Source organism: Ranitomeya imitator, chromosome 7 (genome assembly GCF_032444005.1).
Source record: "Ranitomeya imitator isolate aRanImi1 chromosome 7, aRanImi1.pri, whole genome shotgun sequence".
NCBI lineage: Eukaryota > Metazoa > Chordata > Amphibia > Anura > Dendrobatidae > Ranitomeya > Ranitomeya imitator.
Window position 1 is genome coordinate 111,435,094 of NC_091288.1, and position 20,477 is coordinate 111,455,570.

General features: G+C 43.1%; 1 protein-coding gene across 1 annotated transcript in view; it reads left to right on the forward strand.

The window, feature by feature from the left end:
• LOC138644860 (carboxypeptidase O-like) overlaps positions 1 to 5,160 on the forward strand; it is a 219,142-nt gene extending 213,982 nt beyond the window's left edge. Inside the window, exon 11 of the mRNA XM_069733748.1 lies at positions 4,837 to 5,160. Within this exon, the coding sequence (XP_069589849.1) occupies positions 4,837 to 5,105 (269 nt within the window). The 3' untranslated portion in view covers positions 5,106 to 5,160. The remainder of the gene's footprint in view (positions 1 to 4,836) is intronic.
• The last annotated feature ends 15,317 nt before the right edge of the window (positions 5,161 to 20,477 follow it).

Here is a 20,477-nt window from a genome sequence, read left to right on the forward strand (position 1 = left end):
TTTTTCAGTTGCTGCATCGAGAACAAAAAATGTGAAGAGAAGCTATCAAACTGTCATATGTACAACAAAATTGTATCAATAAACCGTTCGCTCGCAACACAAAAAGCAAATTTGATTGTTACTAATCTAAGAAAATGACACACACAACTTTTTTGTAGTTTTTTTTTTTTTTTACAAATTTCTGATATTTATTTAATACTTAAATAAAAACTAAACGTTAAAAGTTTGGCATCGCTATAGTCCTGAGGAATGATGTTTCCAGTTCAGTTTTACTGCACTGTGAACTGGATTTTTTTTCACTGTTTTAATGCATTTGGAGCTTTTGTTCCCTTTTTTAATACACTTTATGATAAAATAAATGGTATCAAAACTTCAAATCTTTCCAGAAAATCTAAGTCCTTATATCACTATATTGACAGAAAAATAAAAAGAGAGAGTGAAGATATTAACTTGGAAAAGATCATGAACTGAATAAATGAGGGGTGTCCATAGGAGAAATATTGTCTATACATCACTTAGAATATATTAAGACTGCTGTGTATACATCATATACGAAATACTGAAAACCTACTGCATATACTGTACATCACAGAAGGACACAGGTCTACAATTTTGTACCTGGTTTCCTTAGGCAGCTCTTTAGTCTTCGCCTTGGTGGAGAGGTTGGAAGGCGACTGATCAAGTGTGTGGACAGGTGTCTTTCATACAGGTAATATAAGTTTTTCTTTAAGAAGCCCTCCTACTCTGCACTCACTCATTTATTCATTACACCTGTTTGCACTTGTTACCTGTAAAAAAGACACCAGTCCGTGACACTCCAACCTATCAACCATGGCCAAGACCAAAAAGCTGTCTAAGGACAACAGGGGCAAAATTGTAGACCTGCACAAGGCTGGGATGGGCTATATGCAAGCAGCTTGATGAGAAGGCAGCAGCTATTTGCACAATTATTAGAAAATGGAAGAAACACAAAATGACTGTCAAGTCATCCTTCCTCGGTCTGGAACTCCATACAAGATTGTCACGGGGAGCCTAGGTAGGCTAAAGCTAATAACCCGGGCCCCTGCGATATCCCTCAGACTAGGGAAACCCTGTCTGTCCCTCTCCCAGAGATATCACTGATGGTGTGCTTGTCTGGGCCGCCAGGCCTGCCCCTGACTCCTGTTTCAGTACTAATCTGAAACCTCCACCATCCACCCAGTGATAATTCCTCACACCAACCCCTACAGAAAGCACAGACAGGGAAAACCAAAAACGCACCACGCCGCAAGCACACTCAGGAAAATACTATAATGTGCACAGGGCAAAACAAAACACAAATAGGAAGGAGAAATATGACAAAGGATAATACACCACCAGATATGATATTTCCACTCCAAGACCACCACTCCTTACCGAGATCACCAGGTACAAGACACAAGCTATAATCGGCAACGCCCAAAGTTCAGAAGAACTATTTAAACGCCGTGGGCGTGACCCAGCCTCCAATCCGAGTACCAGCTAGATTAACCCCGGAACAACCTGGATAAAATCTAGCCGGCACCACTGAGCGCATAGTGGACGAATGCAGAATTACCGCTGTCTGTCGGATGCCCTAGTGTGAATAGTGTCCGACAAGACAAAGATCTCGCCTCGTGGGGTAAGGAGGAATCTAAAAAGGGTCCAGAATCAGCGCCGAACTACATGTGAAGACCTGCTCAATGACCTGAACAGACCTGGGACCACTATCTCAAACATTGCCGTTCGTTACACACTATGCTGTCAAAGATTAAAATCCTGCAGGGCACGCAATGTCCCCTGCTCATGCCAGCACATGTCCAGGCCCATTTGAAGTACATTAATGAACAATTGGATGATCCAGAGGAGGTATGGGAGAAGGTCATGTGGTCAGATGAGACCAAAATAGAACTTTCTAGTATCAACTCCATTCGCCTTATTTGGAGAAAGAAAGAAAGATGAGTACAACCCCAAGAACAGCGTCACAACATTGAAGAATGGTGGGGGAAACATCCTACTTTAGGGGTGCTTTTCTGCTGAGAGGACAGGACTATTGCACCGTATTGAAGGGAGGAAGGATGTGCTCACGTATCGCAAGATTTTGGCCAACAACCTACTTCCCTCACTAAGACCATTGAAGATGGGTTGTTGCTGGGTCTTCCAGTAGGACAATAATATAATAATTTTTATGGATGGGTTGAGGGTGGGTTTCTTTAGTAATGGAGTAATGATAGAGTGTTTGAAGGAGGAGGGGAAAATGCCAGAGGTGAGGGAGAGATTAAAGATTATAGGATAGGTGACTTGTGACGACTGGAGAGAGAGACTGGAGGAGATGTGAGGGAATGGGGTCGGTGGTGCATGTAGTCGGACGAGAAGAGGAGAGGAGCCTGGAGAATTCTTCTTCTGTGATGGGATCGAATGTGGAGAGTGAGCCAGGGGAAATGCAGGGAGGGATGGGAGTCACTGAACTTGGTGATTGGGAGCAGATTTCCTGACGGATATTGTCTATTTTCTCTATAAAGTGGGAGGCCAGGTCATCAGCACAAATGTTTGTGATAGGGGCTTGTGCTTTTGGCCTGAGGAGGGAGTGAAAGGTGTCAAAAAGTTTCTTGGGGTTTTGTTGGCTAGTGAGGAGATCGGGGTGGTGAAGTAGGTCTGTTTGGTGAGGTGAAGGGCAGAATTATAGATCCTTAACATAAATTTGAAGTGTATGAAGTCTTCTGGTGTGCGTGTTTCCTCCATAAGCGTTCAGCACTCCTAGAGCATCGCTGGAGAAATCGGGTTTGCGATGTGAGCCATGGCTGTTTCACTCTGTGTTTGGAGGTTCTGAGAGTGAGGGGAGCAACTTGTTCAAGGGTGCTTTTAAGAGTGTCATTGTAGTGATGTACCGCCAGATCAGGACAGGAAAAAGAAGAGATTGGGGACAATGATGAGTGTAGGGAGTCTGAAAGTGTATGAGGGTTAATGGCATGTAGATTTCTGACTGAATGGTATATAGGATGGTGCTGGGGTGAGCGAGGATTTGTGAGCATGAAGGAGGGAATGTTGTGGTCAGAGAGGGGAAGCGGTGAGTTATCTAGGTAGGAGATTGAGCAGAGCTGGGCGAACACCAGGTCCAGGGTGTTACCGTCTTTGTGTGTTTCAGAGGTTGAGAGCTGTGAGAGGCCTAGAGAAGTGGTTAGTGATAGAAGCTGGGATGCAGATGTGGAAGTGGGGCTGTTAATGGGAATGTTGAAGTCTCCCAGGATAAGGGTTAAGAGTTCTGAGGACATGAAGTGCGGCAGCCAGACAGAGAAATGGTCCAGGAAGTGGGTGGGTGAGCCTGGGGGCCGGTATATGACCGCTACTCTGAGGGAAAGGGAACGGAAGAGCCTGATGGTGTGGACTTCAAAAGAAGGGAATGAGAGCGATGGAACTGGGGGGATGACCTGTAAAGTGCATTGTGGGGAGAGGAGTATGCCGACTCCACCACCAGGTCTGTTTGTGGGTCTCAGGGAATGGGAGAATTGTAAGCCACCATGGGAAATGGCAGCAGGAGAGACAGTGTCAGAATCCTGAATCCAGGTTTCTGTGAGGGCCAACAGATAGAGAGAATTTTTCAGAAAGTAATTGTGAAGGAAAGGAAGTTTGTTGCAAACAGAACGTGGATTCCAAAGGGCACAATTAAAAGAAGGAGATGAATGAATGCAAATAATCTTAGTAAGATTAGTAAGGTTTCGATGTGAGGTAGGGTAGGGGTTGAGGTTGGGGGATGGGGGACTGGGGTTGAGGGAGATGTCACCTGAAATCAGTAGGAGCAGGAAGATAAAGAGCAAGTAGTTTTTGGAATTGTATGAAGTTTTTTTTTGTGCAGTGTGTTTGGGTAAGATGGACTGAGGTTTTTCAAGAAGGTGAGAAGGTCATGGGAGCTGTACATGGAAGAGGGAAGGAGTGAGGAGCTGATGTATATGAGTCGTGATGGAGGGGGGATTGGTCGGTGTAAGTGGATTGCAAGGGAACACAGGAGGATAGGAATAAAGCACATGGATAGACGGGAGTGCAGAGTGTGGGTTACCTGACTCCTGCCCGACTAACTGCCATGGAATAACTGCTGTATCACGACGCTTATCTTCTGTGACGCTTTGCTTTTGGGATGCTTGCGTGCACCCCCACCTGCATGCACCCCTAAGGATGGTTCTAAATATATAGTCCAGACTGCTGGGTCAGAAGAGATGGATTGTGGGGCCAGGGTGGGGATAGTTTGGCAGCTGGGGCCAGCACACCAGGGGATGGTTAAATGATCAAACACATTGTGGCTGGCAACATGCTATGACACCTTCCACCTGATAGTATCTAGAGTGGCCACAGTCATGGATATACATCAAACAGTGAGTAAATCGTACAATGCAACCAATGAATTATACCAATCATTAAGCAGGCACATTAAAATATGTTGCTATATGGTAAAGTGGCAGATGACAGATGATAATTATAGGATACACTGAATTCTGAGATAATAAATAGCTTTACCTAACCATTATTCCTGAAATAATGATTTGCAGCATTTCAAATTTCATATGTATTTAAAAAATAGTTCACATTACAAATTCTGCTTGTTGTATGTAAACTTATAAGCACAACTGTATATTGAGTTTACTATATATGCAACTTTTTATTATGCCTTTAGTTCTTTGCTATGTTGAACATAAGTTACAAAATGAGCCAAATGCTCACTGCTACCAATCCAATATTTTATGACATTGCAGGTAAAAATCTTTTCAATTGTTTTGGACTGCTGTTAATTGAAAGAATGGGGTGAAATGCTTTCAATTAATCTATTCACTCGTTTGTTTTGAACAGATAATAACTCTGGTTCATCAAGGGATTGGGCTACAGATCTAGGAATTCCTTTTTCATACACGTTTGAGCTGCGAGATAATGGAACTTATGGATTTATTCTTCCTGAAACCCTGATTCAACCAACATGTGAAGAGGCAACTGCTGGGATCTTAACCATTATCAACTATCTGAATGAAAAACATTTTAATAGTGCATCAAGTATATCCTCTGGCACTTTGTGGATTAGTCTGAGTTTTTCAATAGTCATTGGCACATACTATTCCTTATAATGATGGTATTGTAATTAACTATTATGCTGCCAATAAACAATGCGTAGCTGACCTACACATAGGATAGATCACCAATATATGATCATTGGGGGTCCAACATCAAGATCCCTCACCAATAAGTTATCATCTGCTCTGAAGGTGGCCAGTTATAAATAATCGAATGGAACTCTGTAGCTCTATATGTGATTTAGTGTCTGTTCCCAGGTAATATAAATCATCATCCTTTCAACTGAATATGAGATAAATTGCCGTATTATCTAGCGGCCACTAAGCTATGTACCAGGCTGCATTGTTCTGTTCCATATATTTTTTTATATTCTGACACAACAGGCAGGGCCGTATTTGCCACTAGGCACTCGAGGGCACGTGCCTAGGGCGGCGCGATGCGGGGGGGGCGGCACCTGAGCAGGTTTTTTTTTTATTATTATACAGTCCGGTCTGGCGTGGTCACCTTAAGACAGCACAACCCCCCCCAGTTGACGCTTATGCCTCCGTGCTGGCACAGCCCCCATCGAAGACGTGACTGTCTGTCTGTCTCATACTCACCTCACCTGCTCCAGCGGTGCTGGCTGGTCTGCATGCATATTCATCACCTTAAATGAGCGTTACCACCTGACCTGACCGCGGCGCTCACACACACACGACGAGGAGGATGGTGCTGCGCAGGGACAGAGCGAGGTGGAGGAATTTCCGAGGATTCCGCTCTTCTGCTGCGCGGTGTGTGAGGTGACTCAGGTGACCGTGAGTATGATGACAGCCAGGGAGGATGGGGGGAGCCGGGGAGGATGTAGGAGGTCCGCGGTGGACGGGGAGCCATGATACAGGATGGGACTGGGAGCGTCGGGGAGCCGGCGATGAGCCACACATACAGCCAGCCAGACCCAGGACGGGAGATGAGCCACGCATATGACGACGACGGCGGCGACGGCGGCGGCAGAGATGAGCCACGCATACGGCGGGGGGGGGGGGAGATGGAAGATGAGCCAGTGCCTGAGCCAGCCATGCATGGGAGGGGGAGATGAGCCACGCATACAGGGGGGGATGGAAAATGAGCCACGCATACAGGGGGTTGGGACGGAAGATGAGCCACGCATACAGGGGGGGATGGGAGATGAGCCAGTGCCTGAGCCAGCCATGCATGGGAGGGGGAGATGGAGCACTGTGTGGCCATTATACAGTATGGAGCATCATGTGTGGCTATTATACAGTATGGAGCATCATGTGTGGCCATTATACAGTATGGAGCATCATGTGTGGCCATTATACAGTATGGAGCATCATGTGTGGCCATTATAAAGTATGGAGCATCGTGTGTGGCGGCCATTATACAGTATGGAGCATCATGTGTGGCCATTATACAGTATGGAGCATCATGTGTGGCCATAATACAGTATGGAGCATCATGTGTGGCAATTATACCGTATGGAGCATCATGTGGGGTCATTATACAGTATGGAGCATCATGTGTGGCCATTATACAGTATGGAGCATCATGTGTGGCAATTATACAGTATTGAGCATCATGTGTGGCTATTATACAGTATGGAGCATTGTGTGGCCATATTTTTTTTGGTTATAATTATTGTATATGAAACAGTGTGATCAGCAGTGCTAAATGGGTGTGGTTGGGACTTGGATATAGGTGTGACTAGTTGTGAAATGGGTGTGGTCAGAGGCGTGGCCTAAAATTTGCCGCAACTTTTATGCCTCTTTCCCTTCAAGAGTTGGGAGGTATGGTTCCGCATTTGCCAGATCACAGCAAGTGCCACAAATCCCATAAGGAATGAATGAGGCCGAACGCAGTGTTGCTGTAAGTGATCCGTTATGCGGCAGATGCGAAAAAACTGCCCGATCTGCTGCAAAAGGCTATTTTCACAACAGCGATTCTTGCCAAAGTCACTGCCGATAGTGTCATACTCACCAATGGGGGAGTCAGCGCTAAAAGTGCCTAGGGCAGCAGAAACTCTAAATACGGCCCTGACAACAGGAGCAGATAACAGTTGATCTTTGGGAGTGCCAGGTGTTGGATCTCCACCGATCTGATATTAATAAACTATTCCTTACATAAGTCATCGATATGTTAGTTCCTTACAATCCTTATAATATTTTTAGTTCCTTGTCTGCCTACAAAATGTTATAACCCTAATAGTGTCAATTACTATTAAAAAGAAAGAAACAAAAGCTAACATGTTTTTTTCTGCTGATTTTTTAATTCAAGAATCGGTAGAAAGCCGTTGCATCAGGTCTTCATCTATGAGTGGTCAAAGGCTCCTCTGGCATATACTGTAATAACAACATTATCGAAATGTCATGATAGAAAGGGGCCCTGCTAAACAGTTTGCATTTTGGCTGAGAAGCTGTAAAGGGGTATTCACAGCTCCAAGATCATTTCCCAATATGTAATAGGTGCAATAATAATATTAGCACATTTCTACAATTGGAAACATAGCACCGTTCTACTGATAAGCTATGTTGCTTACTTCATGTGCAGGGCGTTGAAGTAGCTTAGAAATCCTTGGTTACAACCACTCATATAGTGACAGTTCGTTATTGATGGTCGTAAGCATGGACGCTAAGCTATTGCAGTGCAATGCCCTGCACGGGGGTAAGCGCCATAGCCTATATTTATAATTGGAGGTATTTGCTAATGTTATCATTATTACACCTACTACATAATGGAATAGAACCTTGGAGATGGGAATACCCCTTTTAAGTTTGGATTCTGATATTTGGATTGTTATGTGTAATGCAAATATACCAAAAAAGTGACATATTATAAATGATGCATTTGCAGATACCCGCAAAATTAATAAAATACAGCTTTGGAGTTGAAAATCTGAGATCTAGTAAGGGATGAAAATTAGACCTTTTACACTTCCTACAAGTATTTTACAGAATTAGCATTTCTGCCGTGTAAACAATTTATGGCATAAATAACTTACGTGATAGGCTTACAGGTAAGGTTGCCACCAAGTTGATAAAAAAATGCCCAGGCGGACAAATTTTACTGATAATGTCAGAAGTTATCAATATTGTTAAGACTGCACCACATGTCATGTATTGACACTGAGCTACTTATTATATGTGCTGCTAGATAAAAGGAATCTGTCAACAGGTCAAAAGTTCCCAATCTTTGCTTCTATTTTATTTCTACTGCTCCCTTGGGTATTCCAGTTTTTTTTTCTTTTTTAAGATCTTCCATACAGTTCCAGTGGTATGGACCTTTTTATTTAGTGCAAAATATTATGGTCTTTACAAAAAAGGCAATACTCAGGGTAACAATACAGAATTGCCTAATAACATGCCCTCAGAGAATCCTGTAAGCTGTAAGGTGCCTGAGCGAGGTGATCGTGGACGACCTACTCCTTCTGCACGCTTTGGCACCTTAGAGGAAAATCGTGTCGAAGTCCTAGTATGCTGCTGTGTGTGGGGTGCATCACACTTACTTGTGGCCCATAGACCTCCACTGGCTCCAAGCTTTCACCTTCCAGAAGCATTGCAGCATACAATCCAGGGGACAATAAATACATTAACCCTCCGTCACATACAATATTCGGACTAACGAGTTCACATACAATGTGCCTGTCAGGCGCCTGCTGGAAAAATACCTATAATATCTAATGTTTGCAATTTCAGTGCTCTAAAAGTGATCAGTGACCTTCATAAGGATGTAATAAAAGAGACTACACAAAATCAGTTGCAAAAAAAAACATTTACTTAACATAAAACTAATAACTATGAAATACAAACTTTTCAAAACTCCCGCCAAATAGTCCCCAGTTCGACTCTCTCAAAAAAAGTACAAAGAAAATTTTTGAACACAAACTTAATTTTAAGTTACCTTAAGTACTATTAAAAACATATTCAATCAGAAGTAGATGCTGAGGTTTCCCCAGAAAAGTCACACTTGCAGAGCAAATAGCAAGAATTACACACCATTTTTGCATGTGTCAGGCAAATTGCTTTATGACATTTGAGACATTCATAATTTGAAAGCCTTCTGGTTCCGCTTTCCGTTTGGCAGGTGGTGCATCTCCTTCTTTTGTGAGGTGGTGCAGATGGTGACTTTTCACCATCATCTTCTGGGCGGAACCTTTTGAGCTGAACTTGAAGGCGAGAGGGGATACCGATTGTTTTCACGCTTCTCCTGCGTAGCTCTCCAAGTACTAGTTCATGGGCCAATTTTTTCAGATACAATCGTCTACGGAGTGGTTCAAGCTTGTTTTCAAGATAAATTACTTGTGAATTTATACCACCCAAATTCAACATAGCAAAAAATATGACCATTGGCCAGCGTTTGATGTTTCTGCTGACGTTGAAAGTGGAGCACATCTGATCTGCTGTATCCACACCCCCTTTGGTGGCATTGTAAAATGTAATTATCTCCGGGTTTTTTTCTGCCCCAGTCCCAGGATCGATGGCAGCATCATCATGAAGTGTTGATAGAAGAAGTACGATTTTTTTGGCATGTGGTACATAGGAAACTAAAGCCTTTCCATTATGGAATGCAAACATACTGCTGTACTGTTGTCTCTCTTTCACACTTACAAACTGTGGCGGCAATTCCCTTTTGTTTTTTCTTACAGTTCCCACATATGACAGCTTCTGAATTTTCAGATAATCAATCAGATCACAACTTGTAAACCAATTGTCAGCTGTAATATTGCGACCCGATCCAAATAAGGGTTCAGCCAGTCTTTTTACAACATCAATGGGTTTGTTGCTCACACAGTAAGGACCTTCTGGTTGTTTTCCTGCATAAACTTCCAGGTTGTAAGTGTAGGTCTTACTGGCATTAACAAGGGCATAAATTTTTATTCCATATTTGTTTGGCTTTGATGGAATATATTGACGAAAGGCACATCTACCACAAAAACCAGGGAGCATTTCGTCAATAGTGAGATTCTCTCCAGGGTAATAACTTTGTTTACAGTTTACAACAAATCTTTGAAATATATCACGAATTGGAGCAAGTCGGTCATGTGTTTTGCGTTCGGTTCGGGTAGTTCTGTCGTCAAACCGAAGGCAACGAATTAGAATCTTGAATCTGTTTACGGACATAACAAGGCTAAATTTTTCAACTCCATCCCCATCTTTACCCCAAAGTTCCTCCAAACTTTGTCTATTTGCCCTATAAGCTCCTGCAAGGTACAGTAATCCAAAAAAAGCACGCAGTTCTATATCATCTGTGGGCTTGATGGTTCTGTTGCAGATGTACTTGTCCTTTATAATGTCTATATATTGGTTGGTATATGTGACAATAGAGTCCAGAATGTCATCTGTAAATATACTGTTCCAGCATTCAACTGCAGTTTTTGCATTACGTGCAGTTCCTATTACTGCAGGAAGGTGAGTAATAATGTTTAAAGGTTCCCTACGTTTTTTTCTGGAATGGCTTCTTGTTCCATTTAGTATTTTTATCTTTTCCAATATAATATGATCCAACTTCTTCATCCTCACCACTGTCACCATCTTGCTCTGTTTCAGAATCCAGGACACATTCTTCCACCTCATCATGAGAATCAATCTCACTTTCCTCTCCTAAATCCTCATTCAGTGTGAGGTCTCTATCATCTAACAGCATGTTTGTTACTTCCTCAACATCAAGTTGTTTGGATAAATTGTACATTTTCCTCTCCATTTCAGCAGATAATCTGAAGCAAGAGAAGGAATATGTTAGGGAACTACTGTATATGCCTGAGCAGCACACTTTCTTTTATAAAATCTCCCTTATTTCTATGAAATATCCTCACATTTTGTGCTATACATTCATAAAACAAGCTAAGTAAACTATTGTGATGAATAAAAACATAAAATACCAACCTTACTGAATGTGACGTATTCACATACAATGAGCCTGAGAGATCTGTGCAGCTATATCCTCTCCCCTGAAGCTCTGAAATCCAACTGTGATATCTGGTTTCACAGACCTTCAAGAGACAGGAGACTACCTGGAGGGAGGGGGTTTCCTCACAATCTGGTGAGGAAGGAGAAATGAAAGTAAAAGAGAAGCGCCTGTCAGATCAGTTGTATGTGACGGAGGGTTAAAACAGTCGAACATTTACTTGGCTGTATAAGGTCATTACAATGAGGCATGTAGGATAGGGCACAACAGGTTAAAGTCTTTTCCACAGGTACCAGACATAATTTCAGCCCTAGTTCTCAATATGGCTAGAGCATAATGCTAACTGCTCTAGCACTATTCTTCTCCACCACAAGCAGTGCACAATAATTCCTTTACTATCACCTCTGAGAATCTGAGTCCATTTTTCTTCCCCATACTGATATTAGTAAAAATGCAGTCACAGGGTGCAAAGATGAAGCCCTCACATCACCAGATCCCCAAAAAATGAGAATGTTACGGGTCTCAGAAAATGGTGACAAAAGCGGAACAAAATGTGAATAATTTCTGAATTTTTTTTCATCACCAAAATAAAAAAAACCTCTACATGTTTGCTATCTCCATACTCATACTGACCTGGGGAATCATATTGTCAAAGCCATTGTTATCATATTTTGAAAATTTGGAATTGCACTTTTTTTTCAGCAGTTAGATTTTTTTTTCCAATTTTCCAGTACAATATGTGGTAGAATGAATGGTGTCATTCAGAATTATAACTAAATGGCTAAAAAAAAACAACTATGGCTCTTGGAAGAAAGGGAGGAAAAAAGTAAAATGAAAAATGTAAAATCACCTGGGTGTGAGGGGTAACAACTGTCATGTGTGATACTGTCCTTTGTGTCAGGTATCTAATCCTATCATGTCTGATACAGTCAGTGTTAAGATACCGTCACACATAGCGACGCTGCAGCGATACCGACAACGATCCGGATCGCTGCAGCGTCGCTGTTTGGTCGCTGGAGAGCTGTCACACAGACCGCTCTCCAGCGACCAACGATGCCGGTAACCAGGGTAAACATCGGGTAACTAAGCGCAGGGCCGCGCTTAGTAACCCGATGTTTACCCTGGTTACCATCCTAAAAGTAAAAAAAAACAAACAGTACATACTTACCTACCGCTGCCTGTCCTCGGCGCTGTGCTCTGCTCTCCTCCTGTACTGGCTGTGAGCACAGCGGCCGGAAAGCAGAGCGGTGACGTCACCGCTCTGCTTTCCGGCTGACTGACGCTCACAGCCAGTACAGGAGGAGAGCAGAGCACAGCGCTGGAGGACAGACAGCGGTAGGTAAGTATGTACTGTTTGTTTTTTTTTACTTTTAGGATGGTAACCAGGGTAAACATCGGGTTACTAAGCGCGGCCCTGCGCTTAGTTACCCGATGTTTACCCTGGTTACCAGTGAAGACATCGCTGGATCGGTGTCACACACGCCGATCCAGCGATGTCTCCAGGGAGTCCAGCGACGAAATAAAGTTCTTGACTTTATTCAGCGACCAACGATCTCCCAGCAGGGGCCTGATCGTTGGTCGCTGTCACACATAACGATTTCATTAACGATATCGTTGCTACGTCACAAAAAGCAACGATATCGTTAACAATATCGTTATGTGTGAAGGTACCTTTAGAGACAAGCGAACTTGTTCAGAAAACATTAGCCAATCTCATTCAGCACAAACGTTGCCCATTCGGATTAGTGTTCATCGTCCCTAAAAACCATCAAAATTTGGCCTAAGTTCGGTAAATCATTGAGTTTCCACTAAGTGCTATTTCAGATTACTATGATTCTGCACTTGTATGCCTTGCATTGCTCATGTTTATTGCACTTGTCTATGTATGCCCCTTTTTTCACATGCATTTGGTTTAACCTCCCATTGAATTCAGTGATGTCGGGTTATGTTTGGCAAACTGTTTGGCAAACATAGCCAAACCAAGCGGTAAAAGGTTCTCTCATCGCTAGTCATTATACCAAATCTTATCATGTGCGCACAGCCGGTGTCCAGTGGGGTAGAGGGATTGCCCTTCATTCCCATTATTCACATAGTGATTACAATCAGAAACCGCACTGACAGCAGTCATGCATGATCAGTTCAGTTTCTTATGTTACCTTTGGTGACATCACGATCATGTGAGCATTATGTGACTACAAGTTCTGTACCCTATGGGAGTCCAGAAGAACTGAATAGGAGCAGATAGAATGGTAAGTCCCATATAGTCTGGGAACATGCATATGTGTGTATGTGCTCTGTGTGTATATACAGTATATACAGCAGGGGTCTCAAACTGCATTCCTCGTGGGCAGCAACTGGAGCGCCCCCAGACGCAGGGCCGCGGGTTACTCGGTACCGGTCCTCTCTGGCTCAGTTCTGGGGATGTCACGGTGGCTGGACCCAGTCCGTGACCCTGCTAAGGGGCATCCAATGAAAGGTGAAAGGAGTCTGTCAAGGTTTTGTGACGCCACCTGTGGTGTTCGGTCAGGATAACCGACGCTGCTCGGGCCCACTGGGGTGATGTGATGGCAGCTAGATGATGAAACTTCCCACAGGTGAAGTATGTCCCCAGGGCTTCCCAGTATGGTGGATGGTGATGGTGTGAGGTGCAGACAATAACGAGGACACAGGGTTGCAGTCTCTTTACCTCTTTACTGAAGACTTCAGGATCCTCAATCCAGAGCACAGTTAACAGTGCTGTCTGAGACCGGCCGGTCCGATGGCACATCCAGAGTTCCCTTTACAGGTGGAAATCGTTGCCTACCAATAGCGCCTGTGTGTTGTAGTGCTACCCTGCTGAGCATTCGGAACAGTCCTCACAACTTCTGTTCTCGTTCTTTCTAGTCCTTTCTAATTCGTTCCAGATGTTTCTAGTTATCCATCCCCCAGGTATGTTATGGCTAGGACGCACCCGTTTGACGGGTAGGCTCGGAGCTCTTCCGGGACCCTAGAGATGCCCCTCTCCACGCGTTGCCCCCTATGTCTGCGTAGGTGATGTAAGGTAGACAGCCAACCTATAATTAACTGTCCTGCAGAGTTTGAAGTAAGGCATAGAGTCAGTTACTTCCTCGGTGTTCCGGCCACCGGCTACGTGCCTCAGTAGGATGTTGCCGTTCTCAGGGCATGACTCCTACTGGCTCTCCTTTGTGCTTGATCTTGTTTCTCACTGTTCCACAATATCCTTCGCTTCATGTCTCTTTCTTAGGATACCGCCGCAAGGTAGTGCAGGCGCGGTTCCGTAACATTCTGTTCTGTTCGCTAGGTACCTGCTAGGTTCCCACGCCTGACAGGGACCCCCCTGAATCTTCTCCCTGCAGCATCCCCTGCCACGGGATGCTGCCTGAATCCAACCCAGTCAGCTTCTGACTGACTTCCTATCCAACCCCTAGTTTTACCAGTGTGAGGAGTGGCCCAATAAATAAAGCCTTTTTCTCCCCCTAGTGGGTGGAGTGTGAAGTGTAATGTGTGCTGGTGATACCTGGTCAGTAGAACTCCTTTAGTGCCATCAGACGTACCATCACTCCCCTTAGTGGCAGAGCGACATTACTGCAACGACCAGATCTCTGGGGCGCTGCACAACCATGAGTGTTTTGAAGATTTCATTAGAAATGCACAAGGTGCTGTAATCACTATGAGAGTAGGTGATTAAATTATCACCTGTGCAGTACAAGGAAATTCTGAAAACATGACCTGTTTACGGCCCTTGAGAAATGCAGTTTGAGACCTCTGATAAACAATATATATATATATATATATATATATATATATATACAGTACAGACCAAAAGTTTGGACACACTTTCTCATTAAAGATTTTTCTGTATGTTCATGACTATGAAAATTGTACATTCACACTGAAGGCATCAAAACTATGAATTAACACATGTGGAATGATATACTTAACAAAAAAGTGTGAAACAACTGAAATTATGTCTTATATTCTAGGTTTTTCAAAGTAGCCACCTTTTGCTTTGATGACTGCTTTGTACACTCTTGGCATTCTCTTGATGAGCTTCACCGGGAATGGTCTTCCAACAATCTTGAAGGAGTAGTTCCCAGAGATAAGTATATAATTCCACATGTGTTAATTCATAGTTTTGATGCCTTCAGTGTGGATTTACAATTTTCATAGTCATGAAAATACAGAAACATCTTTAAATGAGAAGGTGTTTCCAAACTTTTGGTCTGTACTGTATATATCTATATATAATTGTCTAAGGGTTTATCTGTCTGTCTGTCTGTCCTGGAAATCCAGGAAATCATCGTCGCCATGCTGTGCCCGTCTCTGATTGGTCGAGGCCTAAAGGTTGCCTCGACCAATCAGCGACGGGCACAGTCTGCCGCGAATTCTGGAATCATCATTGTCCATATACTACGGGGACATGCATATTCTAGAATACCCGATGCGTTAGAATCGGGCCACAATCTAGTATTGTATATATACAGTGGATACAGAAAGTATTCAGACCCCCTTTAAATTTTTCACTCTTTGTTTCATCGCAGCCATTTGGTAAATTCATAAAAAGTTCAAAAATAAAGTTCATTTTTTTGCTCATTAATGTACACTCTGTACGCCATTTGACTGAAAAAAAAACAGAACTGTAATCATTTTTGCAAATTTGTTAAAAAAGAAAATCTGAAATATCACATGGTCATAAGTATTCCGACCACTTGCTCAGTATTGAGTAGAAGCACCCTTTTGAGCTAGTACAGTCATGATTCTTCTTGGGAATGATGCAACAAGATTTTCACATCTGGATTTGGGGATCTTCTGCCATTCTTCCTTGCAGATCCTCTCCAGTTCCGTCAGGTTGGATGGTGAGCGTTGGTGGACAGCCATTTTCAAGTCTCTCCAAAGATGCTCAATTGGTTTTAGGTCAGGGCTCTGGCTGGGCCAGTCAAGAATAGTCACAGAGTTGTTCTGAAGTCAATCTTTTGTTGTTTTATCTGCATGCCATTGTCTTGTTGGAAGGTGAACCTTCAGCCAAGCCTGAGGTCTAGAGCACTTTGGAAGAGGTTTTCATCCAGGATATTTCTGCACTTGGCTGCATTCGTATTTCCTTCAATGACAACCTGTCATCCTGTCCCTGTAGCTGAAAAACACCCCCATAGCATAATGCTGCTACCCCTATGTTTCACTATTGGGATTGTATTGGACAGGTGATAAGCAGTGCCTGGTTTTCTCCACATGTACCACTTAGAATTATCACCAAAAAGGATTATCTTCATCTCGTCTGACCAGAGAATCTTATTTCTCATAGTCTTGGAGTCCTTCATGTGTTTTTAGAAGACTCTGTGGGGACTTTCATATGTCTTGCACTGAGGAGAGATTTCCTTCGGGCCACTCTGCCATAAAGGCCCGACTGCTGGAGGGCTGCAGCGATAGTTGACTTTGTGGAACTTTCTCCCATCTGCCTACTACATCTCTGGAGCCCAGCCACAGTGATCTTGGAGTTCTTCTTTACCTCTCTCACCAAGGCTCTTCTTCCACGATTGCTCAGTTTTGCTGGACGGCCTGGTCTAGGAAGACTTCTGGCAGTTCCAAACTTTTTCCGTTTATGGACTATGGAGGCCACTATGCTCTAAGGAACCTTGAGTACTGCAGAAATTCTGTTGTAACCTTGGCCAGATCTGTGCCTTGCCACCATTCTGTTTCTGAGCTCCTTGGCCTGTTGTTGGCCTTCCCATTTGGTCTGACATGCACTGTGAGCTGTGAGGTCTTATATACACAGATGTGTGCCTTTCCAAATCATGTTCTATCAGTTTAATTAAACACAACTGGACTCCAATGAATGAGTAGAACCATCTCAAGGAGGATCACAAGGAAATGGACAGTATGTGACTTAAATATGAGTGTCTGAGCAAAGGATCTGAATACTTATGACCCTGTGATATTTCAGTTTTTCTTTTTTATTAAATTTGCTAAAATTTCTACATTACTGTTTTTTTTCAGTCAAGATGGGGTGCAGAGTGTTATTCTCCTGCTGCACAGGTTAGATCCCAAGCCTTGTCTGCATCTGCAGCCTCCTATTCAGCTTCGGCTGCTGCAGGTGCTGCTGAGCATAGACGTCGGTCCCAGCATCTTGCTCAGGCTCATGCTGTTCATCTGGTTACTGCTGGCTCTTCAGCCAAATCTATAGTAACCAGCGGTAGGCAGCGACGAACAGACGCTCCGAAGGCTAAGTCCAGAAATCACCCTACTGAGCATGCTCGTGATGTGGCGGCATCTCATTGGTGGTTGGTCATCAGCTGCTCTAGTGATGTGGCAGCTCCAGATTGGTCCGCAAGCAAGATCCTGTTGGACTGGACATGAGCTGAACATGTAAAAGGGTTTCAGAGGCGCACACGGGCGCACAAGTATCATTCTCATTACATGTGTGTTTGGGACATTGCACCAGTGTGGTCTTTACCAGCATGTGCTCAGGGTCGGCGGTAAGCCGTTAGAATTCTGGTTCTCTGGTGAGGAGTTTGTCTGTGTGAATTCAGGGCTGGCCTTTAGCCATTAGATTTCCGGCACCTCCGGAGAGGAGTTGGTTGAGTGCGTTTGCTGATTGCGTGACCAATGTTTGTTTTTTGCCCCATTAGTGGGCTATGTTCCCCTGTGAGGTTAACAGGGGTCGTATCTAGCACCATATCTCTTTTGTTTCTGTGTGTGAGTGACACTGATCAGTAGCAGAGCATTTATTTTGTTTCTGTGTGCGAGTGACACAGCTCAGTTGCAGAGCATCTTTTCCATTTCTGTGTGTGAGTGACACAGCTCAGTTGCAGAGCATCTGTTTTGTTTCTGCGTGTGAGTACAGTTCATGTGCTGTTCACACTGAGTCACGTTTAACTCAGTGTGTGCAAGCAATCGCTCGCTGTGTGTTCCGTAATTGTTCAAACTAGCAGCAGTTTAACATCTCCGCATGGTGGACTACGGGTTGTGATTGCACTTTACTATTAAATTTATTTAGTGCAATCCGCCAACCCTAACACAGAGTGTACATTAATGTGAAAAAATGAACTTTTCTGAATTTACTAAATGGCTGCAATGAAACAAAGAGTAAAAAATGTAAAGGGGTCTGAATACTTTCCGTTCCCACTATATATTTATTTTATATATATTTCTTATCTTTCAGCTCGGATCGAGGGCTTATCTACAGCATTATACAATGCTGTAGATAAGCCCTGAAAGGCAGTGGCTGTATCTTATATTGGCCTAAACTGATGACAGGTTTCCTTTAATTCCTTTCATACGTTTTCTATTGGATTCAGATCAAGTGTTTGGCAGGGCCATTCTAGCAGCTTTATTTTCTTTCTCTGAAACCAATTGAGAGTTTTCTTGGTTGTGTGTTTGGGATCATTTTCTTGCTGAAATGTCAACCTTCATGTTAATCATCCTGGTAGGTGGCAGCAGCTTTTTTCAACAATGTCTAGGTATATTTGTCCATTCATCCTTCCTTCAATCATATGAAGTTTGTAAGTGTTGTATGCTGAAAAACAGCCTCACACCATGATGTTCCCACTTTCAAACATCACTGTTGATATGGTATTTTTAAGGTGACATGCAGTGCCTTTTGGCTTCCAAACATGGCGTGTATTATAGCATCCAAAGAGTTCAATTTTGGCAAGACTATATTCTCCCAGTATTTCAGAGGCTTGTCTAAATGTTGCTCTGCAAACTTTAAATATGCTTAGGCATGCTTTTTGTTCAGCAATGGAGTCTTGCGTGGTGAACATGGTTTCAGGCCATGGGGGTTGAGGGCATTACTTATTCTTTTCCTTAAATCAGTTTTTCTTGCTGATTCCAGGTCTTTCTGCAGTTCTCCACATGTGGTTCTTGAGACTTGAACAGCTATTCTGATAATTATTTTCACTCCTCTGCCTGAAATCTTGGGAAGAGCATTTGGTCATGGCTGGTTTATGGTGATCTTATGTTCCACTTCTAGATTGTGGCCTCAATAGTGCTCACTGAAACCTTTAGTAGTTTAGAAATTATTCTGCAACCAATGCCATTAGTATGTTTTGCAACAATAGGGTTGTAAAGGTCTTGAGGCAGGTTACTGGTTTTACCCATCATCAGATGTCCCTTGTGTGGCACCTTAATAATGAGGCACCTTTTTTAGACAATCAATTGAACCAGCTGATATTATTTTTCACTAAGCGGCAAGACTTATTTCTAATAACTGATAGGTTTCAGTTGGAGTCATGATTTTCCATTTCTTTTTGCACCCCTCTTTCATCATGTATTCAATACCTTTTCCAGTTTCAATTCACATTATTAAACATAACTTAATTATGGGTATGAGTTATTACCAACATCTGATGAGAATTTCACGTCAATAGCACCTTTAGAAAAATATTTACTTGGAAAAAATGGTGATGTGTTTAATTACTATATACACATGTAAAAATGTTTTGAACTTTTGACTTTCAGGCTCCATAACTAACCATCCACTATTGCTTTGAACGTGAGACTACTATCATTGAGTTGTGAGGGGTTGACTCACTCAATGGCCTTCAAAGGTAGACACAGGAACGCTTCTTGTGAGTCACCTGCTGGTTTATTATAAGACAGCATAACCCATGGCAGAGGTTAACAAAATAAACATGACCTTTCTGGCATAACAGCAAAACAAAAGATAAGGTATAGCAAAGTCCTTATGTTGATGGGATTTGCCTGCAGAGGACACTACAAGTCATCAGCTCCACCTAAAACTACCAGTTGGAGACCTTCCTCTCCAAACACACAACACAGGAGAAAAACAGTGACTGAACATTTAACTCCTCAGACACACCCTTGAGGTGGAGATATAGTGAATAGGTATTCTGCCCATCTCTCCCGTCGCTTATCATGGCTGGTTAACCCCTTCAGCACATAGCATGCCAGAGAGAAACGTATTGCTTTTAGAACATGGAAGAAAGTAATCTTTGTGACACATCTCCCCTCACATACAATACCAGTAACCCTGTTTCATATCCCCTCTCTGCCCAAAGCAGGGGTTTTTGGCACCTTCAAATACCAAACTATGAATTCAGGAGAGAGCATCCACATTACCATCTAACTTTCTGGGTCTATGCTCCACATCAGTGTTCCCCAACTCCGGTCCTCAAGAGCCACCAACAGGTCGTGTATTGAGAATTTCCTTAGTGTTGCACAGGTGATGGAATTATTGCCTGTGCAGGTGATGCAATTATCACCTGTGCAATACTAAGGAAATCCTGAAAACATGACCCGTTGGTGGCTCTTGAGGACCAGAGTTGGGGAACACTGCTCTACATGGAAACTGAAATCTTGGAAGGTTAAGAACCACCTAGTTACCCAGGCATTCTTACCCTTCTTTTCCTTTAACTATCTCAGGGTGGCAAGGTCTGACACTAGTTTAAACCTTTGGCCTAGTAGGCAATATTTCAGTGTATACACAGCCCACTTTATAGATAAGCACTTCTTCTCAACAATCGCATAGTTTTTCTCACAGGATGAGTTTTCGGCTCATATACAGGATGTGA